The sequence below is a fragment of the Sebastes umbrosus genome, chromosome 20 (assembly GCF_015220745.1).
Source record: "Sebastes umbrosus isolate fSebUmb1 chromosome 20, fSebUmb1.pri, whole genome shotgun sequence".
NCBI lineage: Eukaryota > Metazoa > Chordata > Actinopteri > Perciformes > Sebastidae > Sebastes > Sebastes umbrosus.
The window spans coordinates 1496691-1515985 of record NC_051288.1 but is presented as its reverse complement, the minus strand read 5'-3'; the positions used below and the strand labels follow the sequence as shown (position 1 = coordinate 1515985).

The 19295-nt window shown below is 42.7% G+C and overlaps 1 protein-coding gene across 1 annotated transcript in view; it reads right to left on the bottom strand.

Moving 5' to 3' along the window:
* dnah9 (dynein, axonemal, heavy chain 9) overlaps positions 1 to 17693 on the bottom strand; it is a 179667-nt gene extending 161974 nt beyond the window's left edge. Inside the window, 12 exon segments of the mRNA XM_037754464.1 lie at positions 802 to 928; positions 4198 to 4266; positions 5904 to 6018; positions 8175 to 8325; positions 8410 to 8526; positions 9005 to 9172; positions 9347 to 9580; positions 11101 to 11312; positions 11452 to 11582; positions 13245 to 13403; positions 13494 to 13690; positions 17202 to 17693. Of these exon segments, the coding sequence (XP_037610392.1) occupies positions 802 to 928; positions 4198 to 4266; positions 5904 to 6018; positions 8175 to 8325; positions 8410 to 8526; positions 9005 to 9172; positions 9347 to 9580; positions 11101 to 11312; positions 11452 to 11582; positions 13245 to 13403; positions 13494 to 13690; positions 17202 to 17660 (2139 nt within the window). The 5' untranslated portion in view covers positions 17661 to 17693.
* Positions 17694 to 19295: the final 1602 nt, after the last annotated feature.

The following is a 19295-nucleotide window of genomic DNA, read 5'->3' as shown; positions in this document are numbered from 1 at the left end:
GACAGAAATCCTGACGACTTGTTTCAAACGCACAATTTCTGAATACGGGCTGTGCGTAATTCTCCGTATATTGAACGTTTCAATACTTTCACAGTATTTATATAGCACTTAAACCTGCTTCATACTATAACAGACATGACAATCTCACTTTTTACAATATGGGACCTTTAATTATTAGTTAGTTTCGGTTTTTATCAGTACATGCTGCCAATAGTGTTCAACATCTTTATCTTTTAATCCATTTCAATTCAATTCAATATATTTTTATACGGCGTCAAATCATAACAGAAGTTATCTCAAGACATTTTTCTTATAGATCAGGTCTAGACCGTACTCTATAATCTAGAGACCCAACAAGAGATCCTCCATGAGCATGCATTCTGTGCGACCGTCGCAAGAAAAATCTCCCCTTTAAGGGTTAGAAAACTTTACGCCCATTTTCACAGTAAAAAAGATATTTTAAACATGAATATTCAGTACTAGAGTTCCTGTGTTGGTGGTAGAAAACTTCCAATAAAGTCAGATTAATGAGATTAAGGTTAGTGATTCTTCAGGGCAGCGTGATCCAATGTTACTGCCTTTAAATGAAAAATTTAAATACTGACCCAACTAATTAAAAAGATGAACTTTATTTAAAGATTTATGCTCTATTGTGCAGCTGCGGGCAGGTGTACGACACTTACTGGAAGATATTTCACCAAACTAATAAATCACTCAGATCCTGTCCACGGCTGTTCGAAAAGGATTATAAGCAGTGACACATCTAGCAGCCTGTCTGGGATCAGTTTTTATTCCTCAAACCTGTGGGTTGAAGTTGACTGAGATCAGCTGAGTGGCCGGGTCCCTGCTGATTAATGGCAGGCTGAGGTTGTACTGAGAACTCTCGCCCACGGTCTCTGTCCACGTCTCGTACAGGCTGCCGGAGTATCTGGAATACCAAACACAAAGCACACAATCTGAGATCACAATCAAACACAAGTTATTATCACAGAAAAAATTATTTGTACATTTCCCGCCAGGGTGTAACATTGTTTCGTATTCCCATTAAATGGGTTTCACGAGGCGTGAAAATGGGCTCACGTCATGGAAATTTAAATAAGCAAAAGCAGCTAAAAGGCATATGATTGAGACATTCTCCCAAAGCTCTGAGGTTGTAAACAGAATGAGAGGCGTGATTCGTTGTCCATATCAAGCAGACAATAAGACACGGAGAGAGGTAGCGGTGAAGGAGGGTTAGATGTAGGCGTGGGGGGGGGGTGTAATATGAGGATAAACGCTGATTCATCTGCGAGAGACTGGGAACAGAGAATATGTCAGGGCTCGGTACAGCTATATCAATCTGTAAATAGCCACGATTATGATGAGAACTTCAGTGCGCACTGTGTGCTCCTTATTGGATTTCTGCTGTGAGCTTCATTTCCTGATAGTGGCACCGCAGACGCAGAGGCAATCAAACGCCTCGGTCATGGCCATAAATCACGCCGCATTTTGTCTGTGGGGGTAATGAGTGAGCATGGCCGTCCTGTTCCCTGACTGGAATATGTATAATAACGGGGGGGCATTCATCGGAGGCAGCGGCAATGATTATTACAGCATAACAAGGGCTCTAATTTCTGATGGAGTAAATTGAGGGCAAAGAGCTGATGTTGTTCATCATTCCATTACTCTGGCTGGGGGGACATGAAGTGAAGGAGTGATATTAAGCATGCAAAGCATAAAGAATGGCCATTTGTCCTGGGTGTGTGTAGGCGCATCTGTGTGTGCACACGGGTGTGCATCTCATTCACAAAAGACTTTACTTCTGGGTATTTTATATCACCATGCCTGTAAGGACGATATTGATTCCCTGACTTTTAACCTTTAACCTTCAACAATGCATAGCCCATTTTAATAATTACTCTAACCTGACACTAATACTCGTCCAAGCTCTAAAGAGGCCCGCAACAAATTCCCACAATGAAAATTAAAAAGTGGTGTCCATGGCATGTACAGTATTTTCTGCTACCAATCCCACAATGCAATGCATCATCATCATGCATCATCATGCAATGCAAAAATTACAGTCAAGACTGGGGTCTCTCAAGCACAGTAAATCACAACAAAACACGCGTAGGGATGATGCAAAATGACGACGATACAAATGGATCCAAAATCTCAATTTACTAGTCTGATGATGATTCTTACGTTACCTCCGAAATCAAGTTGTAACCTTAAAGGGACTGTATGTAAGTTTTTACACATATAAAAGTTTTTAACGCTTTTTTACTGCAAATGTGTGAACAGGTTGTAACCGAACCTAAAAGCGCTCGCGTGTGCCTTTGCTGTCTTCAGCTCGGTTAGAAATTTCGCTTGATCAGAAATGGAGTCTGCTAATGCCAACAAACGACCAGCCACCACCACAACTCAGACTCTAGTGAAGCCCGTCTTGCTAAACAGGAATGTGACCGTCGTTGGGGGGGAACTAGGATCAACATCAGCCGGGACTCTGGTTTATGGAGGGATCTTCGTTTACGGACCCGAGCTTGCAAAATTCCTAGAGGACAGGTAAGCTAACATTCCTGCCAAACAGGTGAAATATACAGTGATTTTGTGTTTTAGCTGTCAGTCACGTTCAGTCTTGTATGTGTCGCCTCACTGTTTTGACCGATGCTCGCTCGATGGTGCGAGCACAGGTGCGAGCAACAGGACGCTGACTGTCGTTGACTTAACGCCCACAGGTGTCGCTGTTAATAAGCAATTTCTCATTCTTACATATAGCCCTTTTAAAGGCAGGGTTGGTCAAGATTTTTAGAACATCTCCAACGACGCGTTCCTTTGCGTTGACCAATCAGGTGCTCTCTCCAGCTCGCAGTCTCAGTCAGGTCACTTGGTAATAAACAAACATGGAGAAAAGGAGGAGGGATGGCGAGTTTGCTGCTGTCAGGTGGGACAACCAAACTGACGGAAAATTCATTTAGTTGTGGCAACTGTAGCCCCCTAATGCCTGTTTGACGTTTGGTCGAGGAGTACCATGAAAGAGTCAAAAAAGACAATTGTTGGCGAGAAATAGCGGAAGCCCTTCATCAACCAGGTGAGTAGACATACCATGATATGCTAGCTATGATATGCTAGCTATGATATGCTAGCTATGCCGGCATATCCCGGTCCTAATTGACAGTTGCTTCAACCGCCTCCCCGATGGCGTCTGAACTCACGCATGATCGTTGAATACGACGTGCCGTGATTGGTCGTGCTCATACCTGTAGTCTTGCCAGTCACCGACCAAGACACTGCAAGAGTTTATGGTGCTGTGATCGTTAGATCTGACATGGTGACCATCGTCAAAGACAAAGATATCCTGTAGTCTGATCCCGGCATAACAGCAGCCATGTTGGTTGTGTACCGTTGATAATGATGATGTTGGGGGAGTGTGTTTGGAGGGAGGCCTGAAGGGACAGACTGTCAGTGTTGATGACATGGTGACTTTCTCTCTAGATTTAGGGTCTTGTGGAGCTGGTGCTGCTAGCTACTTTCACTGGAGAAGAGTTGACAACTCTGGGCTGTTTTTTTTTGGTTGGATCATTTTTAAAAAACCTTGTGTCCTCTTGCTAGTTTCTTCAGATCAGCCACCCGGCCTTTAAACTGGCCTTGTAGCAAAGGACAAAGAGGCCAAACACATCCACCATGTGGGATCTTTCTCATCTTTTCTTCCAAAAGTATAGAAACGTCTCTTTCTCCCTCTGACTCCATACAAACAGCGGGATGGTTTATCTTGCAGGTTTTGATGTTGGATGGGGTCTAAAAGGCCATTTCTCACTTGGCATCAGAGAGCAGCGACGGAGTTTATGGGATTATGGGAGTCCTGTGAAATAATCTGCAGAGCAGCGCCGCAGTAATGAGAACATAAATCACGCCTGGAGCTGCACGTCTACATGCTATTCCACAGGGGCTGCTTAATAAATGTTATACACTCAACTAACAAAATCACAACTGTTCAGTTTTAAAAACAGCGCTGGTGTGAAATTACAGAGAGAAACCGCGTCAGAGACGGAGCTGATATCTGATTCATGTTGGCTTTTATCATATTTACCATCCAGTAGGGAGGTGTCCTATTCTGTCACTGTCTATTCTGTTTAATCTAACTTTCTCTTCTTTTTATTCAGTAATACAAACATCTAAGCATGATGGCATATAGTGCAATGATCCACACACACACACCTGTCCAGCAATTGCATCATTTCCTCATACTTCTGGATGGCCTTGGCTCCCGCTGCAGACTCCAGGCACCTACAGAGAACATGATATTTACAGCCCATGAAAACGTTATATCCAATATCTTTCCAGTGGCCAATACTCCAAAACATGATTTTTATGAGGCTTTTAACCCTCTGAGACCCACGAAAGACCCGTTTTTGTCTTTTTTAGGAGGGTCCAGGGGGTGTTTAGGGGGAGATAGCAGGTCAACAGTAGATGTAACATAGAAGTAGTGTATATCATCTGAAAGCTGGAAACCTGAAGATTAATCTGAGATGCAAATCAGCACTGTGTGTCAAGCTGTTCTAGTCATAAATCATAAATAAACATGAATTAATTAATTAATTAATCAATTAATTAATAATTAATTAATTAATTAATTAAAATAAATTGTGAAATAATATTATGATAGAAGTATATGATGATCATCCCCATGCTCTATTATGTCTCATAAGTTGTTGCAGCAATTTTGGGGTTGATACTATTTGTTCCACAGATTTGGTGCTAAATTTAACCATTTTTTTTACCACAGAAGAACTGATAAAAATGATCAATAATTCCTCCAAAATACCACATTAAGACACCAAGACCTTGAGGAACACCATAGAAAAAAGCCATGCTGTGATTTGGGATCAAAAACGTTTGACATTTGGAGATTTCTGCTAGAATTTCATTTTTTCGGCGATTGGATGGCGAGTACTTGTGTTGTGTAAACTGCTCAGAAACCTCCTTATTGTCAATGTAGCTACGAAAGCCATCCGTCCTCTGAATGCTCTAGGTCTCTAGTTTGATCCATCCATCCTCTGAATGCTCTAGGTCTCTAGTTTGATCCATCCATCCTCTGAATGCTCTAGGTCTCTAGTTTGATCCATCCGTCCTCTGAATGCTCTAGGTCTCTAGTTTGATCCATCCATCCTCTGAATGCTCTAGGTCTCTAGTTTGATCCATCCATCCTCTGAATGCTCTAGGTCTCTAGTTTGATCCATCCATCCTCTGAATGCTCTAGGTCTCTAGTTTGTGGCTGCAAAGTTTCATGAGGCTGTGATTATCCTAGAGGTCACCACAGGTCATTTTATACAGTGAGGTCAATGAAATGTCTCCTATGGGGGCTAACATCATCACACATGAATACAGGCTCATTGGATCCACAAGAGTCTCAGCTTTACAGTGATACCCAATTTATAGAATTCAAGACTGTTTAGGGACCCCAGTATGCAGAAATATTCAAGGAGACAATAACACATTTATACTGCATGAAAAAAACGTTATGTGATTATCATAAAGGTGGGCATGTCTGTAAAGGGGAGACTCGTGGGTACCCACAGAACCTATTTTCATTCACATATTCTTGAGGTCAAAGCTCAAGGGACCCTTTTCCTCGCTGAAATTTTCACTTTGGAGCGTTATTTAACCTCCTTCCCGACAACATGACATGGTTGTTACCAGTGGATTCCTTTCCTAGTTTCATATAGTAAACGTACCTTCAGCTCTAACACTGAACCTGCTACAGCCTCTGACAGACAGTAAAGTCGGTCGGGATCACCCACGATCACGCAGAGGGTCTCAGAGGGTTAAAACAGTTCACGGAGTGATTCATTCACACCGAGACCGCAGGAAATGTACCACCACAACAAAAGTCTTTTTTTTAATCTGCTGTGTTGGAGACTCACGGGTAGGAGACGTTTCTGAATTTGGAGAAGGGGTTCTGGATGCGCTGTTGTAGCTCCTGGGCCCATCTCAGCCCGCCAGCTACTGCCGGCATATTCTTATTCACTGGAGTCCAACCTGAGGAGGTCAACAATCATGACTTACTGTTACACACATATTTACAACAGAGTCAGTGAAAGAGTGAGCTAACATACGTTTGGTGGAGCTCTGCAGGGAATTATGTGTATCAGAATAAAGTCAATGTACCAGTTGATGACAGGGTAAATTGTCCCACCCTGATGGATGCAACAACAGTACAAGGACAGTGAGGGAGCTGTCTATCAAGTCCAATTACCCACCCACACAGTCCTGACAAGAAAACATGTGTGTGTGGGTAGACTACGGGTGTGTAGGGGCTTTAAAATCAAAACCATCCCAAGTTTAATCTCTGCAACAACCGATGTGTCCTGTCAACATGTCCTTGAAGCGTTCCATGGATCTCACTGCTGGGTGTAGATGAAAGTCACATTCTCACTCAGACTTTAGTATCTTTGGGGTCAGTCTGAGTTCACAGAAGAGATGTGACAGGAAGAGATGTGAGGGACAGATGTGGAACAACATGTAACAATGCTGAACCTAAATGCGGTTTATGTTTCTGGACCTTAAAGGTCCCATATTGTAAAAAGTGAGATTTTCCAGTCTTTTATATTATCAAGCAGATTTAAGTGTTTAACTATCAAAACGCTCAAAATACAGAGAATACACACAGCCCGTATTCAGAAATTGTGCGTTTGAAACAAGCCGTTAGGATTTCTGTCCATTTGTGATGTCACAAATATACAATATTTAAACCATTACACGGTTTTAAACGTAAACATTCTAAATGTGTTCCAGTTTATTTCCTGTTGCAGTGTATGTAAATAACATCAGCTGACAGGAAGTAAACATGGACCCAAACTGTTGCCTAGCAACACAATTCCGTTGCATTTCCGTTGAAATGCACTAAAACGGAGCGTTTCTGACAGAGGGTAAATACAGGTATATTCAGGCAGATAGTATGAGGAAAATAAAGTTTTTTTTAACATTAAAGCATGTAAACATGTTCTAGTAGAAACCGAAAATGAGCACGATATGGGACTTTTAAACCTCTGGACCACAAACATGGGTTTGGGTTGGTTCTACCTAAATCATAAAATGTATTACCTCTAGTGCTATTTAGCCATGAAGATACTTTAGATCATATTTCTCCAAGTTTTGAGATATTTGTGCCTCCACCCCAAAACAATGGATGTGAACAGACAACGCTGTAAACAGTGTTAGCTGTTAGCATAAATCAAGCTTGTTCCACTGAGGACACTATACAGTATAGTGTGTAAATACCATACTAAATAATGTGGAGGACAGCAGTTCTAGTGCACTGTATAGTGAATAGGGAGTGATTTTGGTAGGGCTGACCCGAATGCTTCGAAGCTTCGACCGTTGCTATGGTAATTCATCTCCAAATCAGTATTTCAATGCTTTGTTTTTTTGTGGTGTTTGGTCAGTTTTTTTTGTTTGTTTACTTTTTCTATAAGTATGTAATAATTATGTATAAATCACAAAATAGCCCATGAAATAAGGAGTTATCTCACAAGATTATTCATATTCAACATGAATTATTATTAATTATTACACGGCTTTGTTGAATACTCGATTTTGATTGGTCAATCACGGTGTTCCACAGCCTGTTATTTTTTTTTATAGCAGACCGTTGCTATGTATAACAGACCGTTGCTATGTTTAACAGACCGTTGCTATGTTTAACAGACCGTTGCTATGTATAACAGACCGTTGCTATGGGCGCAGCTCTGATGTCAGATTCTCGAGGACCGTTTTTGGTTCAAATTATTGATTTCTTCAGTAGGTAGCCATGTAATAAGCGGGATAATGTACAGCTAGCGGGTCATTGTTGTGAAATAAACTCCTTCAGGACGATGCACTGCAGGACTGTGCTGCCCACCGACTTCTAACAGGTAACGTTACTAACTCTCCTCCTGTTGATTTCAACATGGATTTGTTGTTCACCGTGCAGCATTATCAGGGATAAAATAGGGTGCATCCCCTCATGTTTAGTAGCGCCATGCTTTTGAGCGTTTTTTTCTTTTCTCTCCACCACGACGGTTGATGTATGCCTTTACCAAACTGACTTAACCCCCCCAATCACACTCTGCAGAAACTTTGCTCACTCATATGTCTCTCTGTGAAGTGACTAAAGTGAGTATTGTGTAGAATGCAGCCATTGTTCCGGCTCTCACCCAGCTCCTCTGCAGTGTGGATGTGTTTGTTGTAAAGGCGTTTGCAGCAGTCCAGCTCTGTGTCAAACATGGAGACGAGGAGAGGGTATCTGTCCAGAGCATCTGTGGCCACTAGGGGGCGCTCCAGCAAGCTACTAAACATATCCAGAACCTGCAGACGTCAGATAAGTGAAAGGGCTTTCAATAAATGTGTGTGTGAGAGAGAGAGAAGCAGAGAGAGATTAAGTTCTCAGACCTTGAAGGCGTGCTCCAGTCCAGAGGCGTCCTCAAAGGCCTGACAGAAGACGGCTCCTAGTCGTCGGTCTGTGTCATCCACCTTAAGTTTGAACTCCCTCACATCGTCTTCATACTCCTGCAGGGTAGATAGCTCAGCTAGACCGACAGCCAAAAGCACCACACGGCAGTGCGAGCTAACGCAGAGCCAGCACAGCAAATTCCTTTTCACATCTCACTGACTCAAAGCCATCCAGCGGGGGAGCACTGACTGGGTCTTACAAGCAAAGTAAATTGCTTTTCGTTGCTATAACTCAGAAACATCTTGCTTAAGCAACTAGATGGCACTGAAAAAAAACTTCATTTCATTAGGCACCGGGACACAATTTGCTCCACAAACGCAGGAGTGACCAGGCTGTGGTGGTGTTTGCCAGCCTGAGAGAAAAAAGAGCATGTACTCAGAAGTGCTCAGCTTGTAGCCGGCGTCTCGTGTTTCATGACACCTTTGTGAAAATGAACTGACCGTCAAAAGTTGTTCCACAAAATTACAGACTATTTTTTCCCAAAGCAAGCAAGTGAACAAAAGCGTCATGCACCCTGATCCTAATACTCCGTACCGTGTTGTTGAGGTCCAAGCAGTCGTAGGGCTTCTCTGTGAACAATTTATAAGTGTCCGCGAACTCTTGGTGGAGCAGCTGGACCTGCTGGCTGAGGGCTCGGCCTCGGACGCCTCCAATCTCCAATTTTTCAAGCTTCAGCAGGTCCGCGGCTGTCAACAGGACGTCCTGTACGGAAAAAGAAATGGAAAATGGAACAGTCAAGCTCAACTGCAGTATCACTCTGAGGAAAGCTCTAATCTTTTACATGAGGCTACTTTTACTTTGGCATCTCAATTCATATACTGCACACAGACATTTTACAATTATTCGCCACCTTTTGAGTAATGTATAATGTTTCACCTTAATGGTCCTGACTCTGTTAATAAAGCGGTCGAGTCCAGAGAAGACCAACAGTGGGGAGAAGTCCCAAGGCCTCACAACGCTCCCGTTCCTCCGGTACCGACTCAGATTGGCCCTCCGGTCCTCATAAGTGCTCTGAAAGAGCTGCAGGATCTCCAGGGTGGTTTGCACCTTCAGGAGACTCTCTGAAAGCTCTCCTCTCAGAACCTCTTCTGGGACTATGTACACCCGGGCCTGGTGTCGGAGAGCAGGAACAGGTTAGTTGTTGCTATAGTAACAGATACATGTTTAGCTAATTATCTCCATTTCATTAAAGCGTTTCATTTGTAAAAGCGAGTAACTCTCCTGTGGTTTGAGACAGCGATACAACTCAGATAAATGAACTCCTGCATCGTATCTGTGGTTGGGTTAGTCACACGGCAAGCTGCAGCAGCAACCTGAAGAGAGCTTGAAGCCCCCCCCCCCCTCCCCCCCCCCCACCCAGTGTATTTAGTCATTTCTATGATATTTCTTATTTCTTTGAGTCATTTGTTGATTAGCAACACTGTTTACCAAATTTTTTTTTGACAAATAACTTAATTTTGTGCTCAAAGTTAAAAAAGAAGGTTGTTGGTTAAATGGGAATATGACGTAGAAGCTGCAGGTCAAAGGTCATCTTCCAAGCTGCAGGTCAAAGGTCATCCTCCAAGGTGCAGGAGCACTCATGCTCATTGGCGTCTGAGTAGCAAACTAATAAATCTGTTTATCTGTCAGTTTGTCTTTCTAGTTAGTTAGCTAGTTAGGTTAGGTTAGTTAGCTAGTTAGGTGTAGTTAGCTAGTTAGGTGTAGTTTACTAGTTAGGTGTAGTTTACTAGTTAGGTGTAGTTAACTAGCCCAACTTGTTGCATTAACTAACTGAGGGTTTAATTTTATTGTTTAGTTTCCTCCACCTTACTTTAGTGTGTTTATTTTTTTTACCATGGCGTTTGTGTGTGCGTTGAACGGGTGAAATCAACACAGTGAATTACACAAAATCCCACCGACAGAATCAACACAACCCACTGACTGTCTCTCTCACTCGCTCTCTTCTTTACCGTCTCCTCCTGCTGGAGATAAATTAACAGAAAGCAGGGCTTTAACAATCATCAACTTCAGACCACAGCAGCAAACGGTCATGTGAGAGCAGGAGCGTCCTCTCGCTCATTGTCCCTCCTGTCCATATCCATTTCAAGGCATTCGCTCTAGATAAACTAAATATCGTCCTTGAATCGTATCAGGACCATGGAAAGTGATACGTATCGTATCGTGTCGTAAAAACGTATCGTTACCCCCCTGTTGAACGCCACAGGATACATAGGCTACACATCCCATAGAGAGGGAGGGGAGCTTTGAGGAGGGTTGTGAATAAAGGCCCAGCGGGTTAATCCAACCCTGGGACAGAGGTTCTGGTACCCTGCACATTTCTGCCAGAAAAAGCAAAGGTTTGTTTCTAAAACACTGAAGACAAGGGAACAACAGAGAACTTGGTAGCATGGACAGTGAAAGAGTTCCTGGCTGAGAAGAATAAAGAAAAGAGTTCCACCCACAGACAGTAAAACTTCATCAAGCATCCACCCACTCTGCGCTGACAGGTGATCTCTGACAAGTGCTGCTCAGAAACAACACAGTAATGACTACTTAGCAACAAAGATTGTTACCACAAAAAATAAAAAGTAAAGAAAAGCAAGCTCTCGGGATTGATCGCCACTTGACGCAGAGAAGAGACTGCAGCCGACCTGCTGTATGAGGAGGTTGGAGGTCTCCTGCAGCAGAACGACGAGGCGTGCCGGGGTGTTGTAGTATCTGGAGTTGGCCCACACCAGGCACACTGTGTGCATCAAAGGGCCGATCTGACCCCGGACATCAGGAAACTCGGCGCTCTCCATGTCCTCAAACAGACGCTGCAGGGGCCTCAGGTAGGTGCAGATGTCCTTCGCCTCCTCCAAGGCTGGCGAGCAGAGATGTGATCACAGTCAGTTCAACCACATCATAAATCACGCTTTAGCCCCTAAACCAAGCATGTGCTACACCTCAGAGAGCCTCATTTCATTTCTCTATATTGTCAGGTGTAGAGCTTGTGTCCTTACCTGCAAGCACATCCTGTTGCATGTTTGTAAAAGCAGGGGAGTAGCTGCTCTCCACAGCCTCCAACAGCATGGCCATCTTATTCACCTTAGACGATTTGAACTGGGAGTGGATGCACTCCAGGTCTGCATATCTTCAAGGAGAACAAAAAGGGTTTCTGTCACATTTGAACAAGGCCACTGGTGTGTGTTGATCCAGCTACTCGTACGTCCACTGCTAAGTTTGTGCAAAGTCCTTCCTAAGTTCTTAACCACAAGCTATGTTCAGGGTCATAGACATATATACGTAGACATCGCATTGACTCCTGGATCGTACGTCAACGTTGGCGCCATATACAATACGATACGATACAACTTTATTGTCAGTTTGCACTGAAATTCATTTTGCATCCATAGGCAGCTCAATTTGAGAAAAAGTACACATACAATAGACAAGTAGGACCCAAGAACCAAAACACATCACAATTAACCATACATAAACCATTAAAAAATTACCATCTGTCCTCTGGATTTACATGTCCTTAGCAGCACATTAATTATTATTTAGCAACAAGGTGGACTGATGGACAAAAGCATTCTTCAGCCTGATGCGATTAAATGTAGGCACTCTGAATCGCCTCTTGGAGGGCAGAAGTTGATATTCCCCATTTAAAACATGTGAGGGATCAGAAGAGATGCTGTTGGCCAGTCTGAGCATACTCTTGTTGTGAGCTACTTGAAAGGAGGCTGCCACAGGTTGGCCAATGATCTTCGCACAAATTTTGATTTGGCTATAAATCTTAGTTTTAAGTTTTATAGAGAGACTACTGAGCCAGGCTGTGCTGCAGTACAACAGGACACTCTGAATCACTGAACTGAAAAATAGAAAAATAATCTGGCTACTGGCTCCAAATGATCTGAGTCTGCGAAGAAAGTAAATGCAATGCTGTATCTTCTAACAAGTAAATTCAGTGTGAGGGGTCCATGATAGGGTGGAGTCTATCAGAACTCCCAGGTACTGTATTTGTATGAAGAGACCTGTTTAATTTCTACATTATGAATTGTAACTGGAGGCAGCTGGCAGCCAGGAGAAAGGCCACAAATAATTTCTTCTGTCTTACTAGTGTAAATGATAAGAGTGTTTTTGTCACACCATTCAATTAGCCAGTCAACATTACACTTGTGCAAACTGAGGTCATCGCTGTCAGTCAGCAGAGAAATTAAGGTGGAATCATCAGAGAAATTGGTTGGGCACACTGGTGGTGCAATCAGCAGTGTACAAAGTAAATAACACAGGTGATATTGGACCAGGCAAGACTGGCCTGTAACCCTATACAAGTAGCCGGGGAGCTGCCGTTTCTCTGGATAAAAATCATCATAACGTCTACATTTCTCAACCGATTTCAACGAGTCGTTTTATATTCAAACATTTAAAACAATGACATTATAGCTTAGTTTGTGTAAGCAGAGTGGATGCAGTCAGTAACTGTATGTGATGAAGAAGTAAACAGATGGAGAACACATTAGTGCAGAGGATGATAGAGGTAGAGGATATTGGCCTCATAAGATATATTTCTGCTACGTCAGTACAATAAAGAAATACAAAGAGAGCACTGGGCTCCAAATTACATTTTTCACTTGATAGCACAGGTGCTCCGGATCTCGAATAATTAGTATCACCAGCAAAAACTTCTAAAACAATTCAACTCTGAGGTCCTGTAGGGACGTGTTATTTTCACACAATCACAGCGCTGGAACAAGTCTTTCTCAGAAGGTGCCAGTAGATATTCAGTGTCTGTAATAACGGAGGTGCTGACCTGTTCTTCCAGAAGAGCAGCTCTGTGTGTGGTGTCGGGTTTTTGCCTTCCAGCAGAGCCTCAGAGGAGTCTTTCTTCAGGACGGCGCGGATCTGATGGCTCCACTCAATCACTGCTGACTCCAAGGAGTGGATGATGGTCTTATCCACTATTTCCCCCCTGTGAAGTTTCACAAGAACACCGTTTACTCTCAGCCTGGAAAGAAATGATGCACTGACATGAACCTTTCTGCCTCATGTGTTAGTTTACCTTTTGTCTGTCTCCAGGGCAGCTTGCTCGACTCTCTCGGAGCCTGCGGGGAGAGGCAGCAGCGTCTTGCCTTGGACTTGGCCAGACACCACGAACACATTGGTCTTGAGGGAGTGGACGTGGCGTCTGACATCCTGAGACACTACCTGGGGCCATTCACTGTGGTTCCTACTGTTAGACAGCAGTGGGGCCACAACCTGGAGGAGGACAAGATAACAGGAGCTTTGTCAACATGATAAACATGTTTGCTTTGGAGTAAACGTAAAAGTATTCACATCTGTTACTTCAGTTTTGCATTAAAAATTGTTCTTTTAGTACTAAAAGTAAAATTAGCCATTATGCAGCAGAATTGCCCATGTCAGTGTTATATAAGTCTATATTATATGTCACTGTATTGGTAAAAGAAAGAAGATGGCTGACCGTAGCTTCTCTTCACCATCCACCACTGGAGTGACTGGTCAAATCACAAATAGTCTACAAGTTCCAGTTAGGAACATTTTATTGCAGAATACATGCCCTGGCAGGTTGTACTGGAATACCTTTGTTGGCAGTTTAAGTCTGTATTTGTGAGTGTGCGTGCATGCGTGCGTGCGTGCGTGCGTGCGTGCGTGCGTGCGTGCGTGCGTGCGTGCGTGCGTGCATGCACTATTATTATAGTGGCAGTAGGCAGTATATTTTTGGCATCATTGGGCAAAAATCCCATAATAACCTTTCAGCATATTGTAATTCAAGTGTTCTGAGAGAAAACTAGACTTCTGCTCCTCCTCATGGCTCTGTTTTCAGGCTTTAAAACATCTAGCCCGTGATGGGAGACTTTGACCAATCATAGGTCATTTCAGAGAGAGAGAGCGTTCCTATTGGCTGTGCTCCAGCTGGTGGGCGGTGCTTGGTATTTCCTCAGCAGAACTCAACCTGGCTGCCGGGTCACAAACTTTCTCATTTTACAGCTAAACAGTACACTATAAGATGATTCTGAGAACATCTGAGGAGAGAAATAGACATTACAGTAACAGAATATTGATTCATATTTGATCAGCGCTGCCTAGTTTGACCGTTTGATCGGAGTTCACGAGTGATTGACAGCTGCTCATAGACGGCAGCTGGACGGCAGACTCCAGATCAGCTCTGATTGGTTGTTCTCTGAAACCTTGCTGATGCCGTTAGGAGCACCGGAGGACACCGGAGGACACCGGAGGACACCGGAGGACACCGGAGGACACAGAGGAACATGATTTTTTTTCAGATGACTTGTCTCATGCACTACTGTCAGGATACAGTGACCGTTTTATAAAAATAACTTTTTTAATCATATTTGCTCCATTTCTACCCGCTGTAGCTTTAAACAAAGTCATTAAACAGAACTGAATGACTAACTGGTTGCCTGGCTTGATTTCCTGCTCTGCATGGCACTGCCACAAGGTGGGACTGTGAGACCACAGTAGTGCCAACTACCCACACTTAACACCTAGCCCTAACCCAGCCCAGCCACTAAACTAAACACACTGAAGTATCCCGCTAAAACGAAAAACGCTACTGATGCCTAATTAGCATGAGCAGCAGCAGCCAACATGAAAAGAAGCAAGAATTGTCTTTGAAAGGGATGATTATACATGAAACTCTATCAATATGTGACATAAAGCCCTTACAGTTCAATGCATGCACACAAAAGTGAAACACCAAGGCAGTAACACCTGTTTTGAAGTCAGAGGAAAAGCTCTCCTCATATTTTTGTATGTTTAACCTTCATGTGTCCAAAGTAACAGTAGCTGTCGGACACAGTGAACAGTGATTATGAACAGGCAAATCTAGCAAATGCACGGGGGCCCCAGACCCTGGGGGCCCCAAGGCTCCACATCACTGTCTGGTAATTAGTTTGTGATCATGTAATTATTTGTAAATGTGCTTAATAGGCCTACTTTATGCACCACTAGATGTTGGGGGCCTTAAGGCAAGCCATCCATCTTTTAGAAGGGCCCTAATTAAGAATCTACTTTTATAGCTTTTATTATTTTAGTATATATTGTGCTTACAGTTTGTAACCTTAGTTACAGTACTCATTACTCATTTGTGTTACATTTGTGAAGTTGGGTGCTTAAAAGCTGCGCTGTGTTGATTAAAGCAGATTATTGGAGTGTAGTCGGGTTATTACCCACAGTCAGTCCAGAGTGATGGAGAAAGAAGGGCTATGGTGCATTTCACTAACTACATGAGTGCTTAACCCTCTAAAACGAGTTCATACTAATGCAGTTTAAGTCCAAAGTTAATTAGTTACCAGTCAAGTTACTACTAACAGTGGTGAAAGAAGTAACTTAAAATACTACAAGGTAAAATGTACAGATCTACATAAGTCTTATCAGCCAAAAATACTCAATGTATCACATGGCCCCTTTCAAGTATATTTCAAGTTTATTTTACGAAGTAAACTTAAGTATCGTTAAAGTATATTCGATACATAAAGTATACTTTATGTAATTAGTATACTAATATCAATGTACTAGTAGTATACTTGTAAGTATGCTACTTCAATACTTCTTGGGACTAAATTGACCCATTTTTAGTTTATAAAAGTATACTTTTAAGTGTACTTTAAATGCAAGAGTAGTACATTTTGAGTACACAACTAGTTTACAACCAAGTTGTATTTTGTACTGCAACTATACTATGAACTATACTACCAGTGAACTTATAGGCAGTATACTGTTAGATATATACTTGTAGCCCACTTTTTAGCATATGAAAGTACACTTTAAAGTGTACTCTCAGTAAACTACTAGTTAAATAGTTTTTACTGCAAGTATAATTGTAAGTTTTCTTTAAGTTAACTCATAGTACTAGGCCAATTACACTTGGACTTTTCTGTATACTTGTCGGTATAAGCCAAGTATACTTATACTTTTCTGTATACTTTTCAGTAAAAGCCAAGTATACTCTGACTTTTCTGTATACTTAGCAAGTATACTTATACTTTTCTATACGGCTCAGTAAAAGCCAAGTATACTCTGACTCTGCTGTATACTTACCAAGTACACTTAGACTTTTCTGTATATTTGTCGGTATAAGCCAAGTATACTTATACTTTACTGTATACTTGCCAAGTACACTTAGACTTTTCTGTATACTTTTCTGTAAAAGCAAGTATATTTTAGTAAGTATATCTCTGATAAGTACATAAAAAGTGAACTAAAAGAATACTCTCTTAATTTAAGTTTAAAAGGAGAATACTAATAGCACACTTGAATAAACTTCCTTTTTTGTAAGGGTATGACACTTTTCTATTTAAACGTCTTAGGACGAAGCTGATTTGCTTGCTAGTAACTACAGCTGTTACATACATGTGAATATGTCCCTCTAAAATGTAGTGAAGTAGAAGTACTTAGTTACTTTCCACCACCAGGCCTAACACCAACTGTGTGCAAATGAGAAAGTGATGCACACAATGCACAGAGAGTGAGAGAAGGGGGTAGGGGGGGGAGAGGGGTGTAGTGGAGTATAAAGTTCAGTATTTGCCGCATTATGTGGGGTGGAGTACAAGTCACGAGCATAAAATACTCCAGTAAAGTACGAGTTAAGTACATAATACTTGTACTCTGTTCCATTCACCAGCTGGTTAGAGACAGAGTGAAAGTCCTCTGCAGCTCCACTGTGGAGGACAGAGACATGTCCTCCATGCCTCTAACAATCATTAACCCACGGTGCTGTGCTGCTTACCTCCTCTACCAGAGCAGAGAACTGATCCAGCGGAGCGTAGGACAGGTCCCCGTAGAGCAGGCTGTCCTTCATGGTCTCTGGACGCAGTGCTGTCCTGCTGTGCTTCACAAAGTAGACCGCCTTGGTCCTGGAGGAGCCGGAGGAGCCGGCGGCCGTGAAGGCTCCGGAGGGCTGCAGCTGTCCTCCTGCAGACACAGACACCACCAGAGTCCTCTGCTCGGCTCTGTCCACGAAGTCCTGCAGCACCTGCCTGTTGTCCTCGCTGGACACGCACTTCTGCCATTTGTCCCGTTTCAGTTTGAGAGTCCTCAGCACGTAGTCCGCTATGAAGTCCAGTCTCCTGTCCTCGGCAGGTGAGTCCTCCGTGTCCATGTCCGCTCTGCTGTCTGTCCCCGGCTCGATGACTATGTGAGCTGAAGTGATTGTGTCTCGGCCTCCATAGTAACGCAGTGTTTGCATTAATCAGGACGTTGCTTAGGGGACATGAGCGACCTGGAGCTGACCCAGGACCAGGACATCCTTCTGTCTTTCCCCCTGCTGGCGGACACCCATTGTCCCATTGTCCCCCTGCAGCCTTTTGGTTGACTTTCAGGAGGAAGTTGTTGTCAGAGTGTTAAAAGAGACACAGTGAAGGAAATAAAGCGCCTCCATCTTCATACTCTGAATGATTAAATACACCAACATACTAAACTCATTGTTGATAACAAGTTGATTGAATTCATAAATATGTCTGATATTATGATAGCTCATATTCTATATATTCTATAGCCTAGTAACTGGCCCACAAGACACAGGCACAGGAGAGGAGAATACAAAATACAATATTAAATGAAAGCTGAAGTAGGAGAGAATGGAGCAAATATGATTAAAAAAAGTTGTTTTTATAAAACGGTCGCTATATCGTGACAGAAGTACATGAAACAGGTAACCTGAAAACAGGTCTGCTGTCCAGCTGCAGTCTATGAGAGCCGGCTGTCAATCACTCGCTAACTCCGACCAAGTCAGAACGTTTGTGACGCAGCAGCTATTGTAAAATCTGTTGAAGGAACGTCAAGTTCTGGTCACATGACCAGAGCACAGCCAATAGGAACGCTCTCTCTCTCTCTCTGAACTGACCTGTGATTGGTCAAAGTCTCCCGTCACGGGCTAGATATTTTCAATGTACTTTGTAGCAGATGGTGCCCTCAAATGAAACTCGTGAGCTCGTGTTTACAACATGGGAAGTCATGTACACGATACGTTTGGCGTTCAAGTGGTTAAGTCGTGAAGAACACCGCTGCTAAGCAACTGCAATATTAACGTTACTGTCGGTGTCTAGAAGCCACAGAGGCTAGCAGTTTAGCAAGGTAGCAAGTGGGTAACATAATGCAGGAAATGCAAAGACATAATGACAGAGGAGAAAGATGAGGCTGTTGGGAGTATCAACATTTTCCTCATACATGTTCTAAAATTCCGAAGAAAAACAATATACGACTAAAATTACAATATATTCACTTATTATGCACCGAAAAAATAACTTCCAATACTTCCGACATTTCTGAGAACATGAAAAAACGAAGTCGTGAACTCGGAAATTTCAGAAACTTTACACTTCCGAGGTCATAAATACAACAAGAGGGGGCGTTCATATGGGCCCAACTCGTAAACAGGGTAAACACAACCCCATTTGAAAGCACCATTCTTACAGTATAAATCATTGCTGGTCGGTGTCTCATGCATGCTCGCGTGTGTATCATGTGTATCACTTTCAATAGTTTAAAGCTGCAGTAGGCAACCATTTTTTGGCATAATTGGGTTGATTGACAGCTCTCATAGACCGCAGCTGGACGGCACACTCTAGATCAGCTCTCATTGGTTGTTTTCCTCCGGTCTGTGAAATCTTGCAGATGCCGTTAGGAGCACTGGAGGACACAGAGGAACATGATTTTTTTTTAGAATACCTGTCTTATGTACTACTGTCAGGATATAGTGACCGTTTTATAAAAATAACTTTTTTTAATCATATTTGCTCCATCTCAACCAACTGCTGCTATAAGCTGATTCTGTGAGACTGGTCATTGTGATTGATTCATAATAATGCGATTGCTGTAGTCG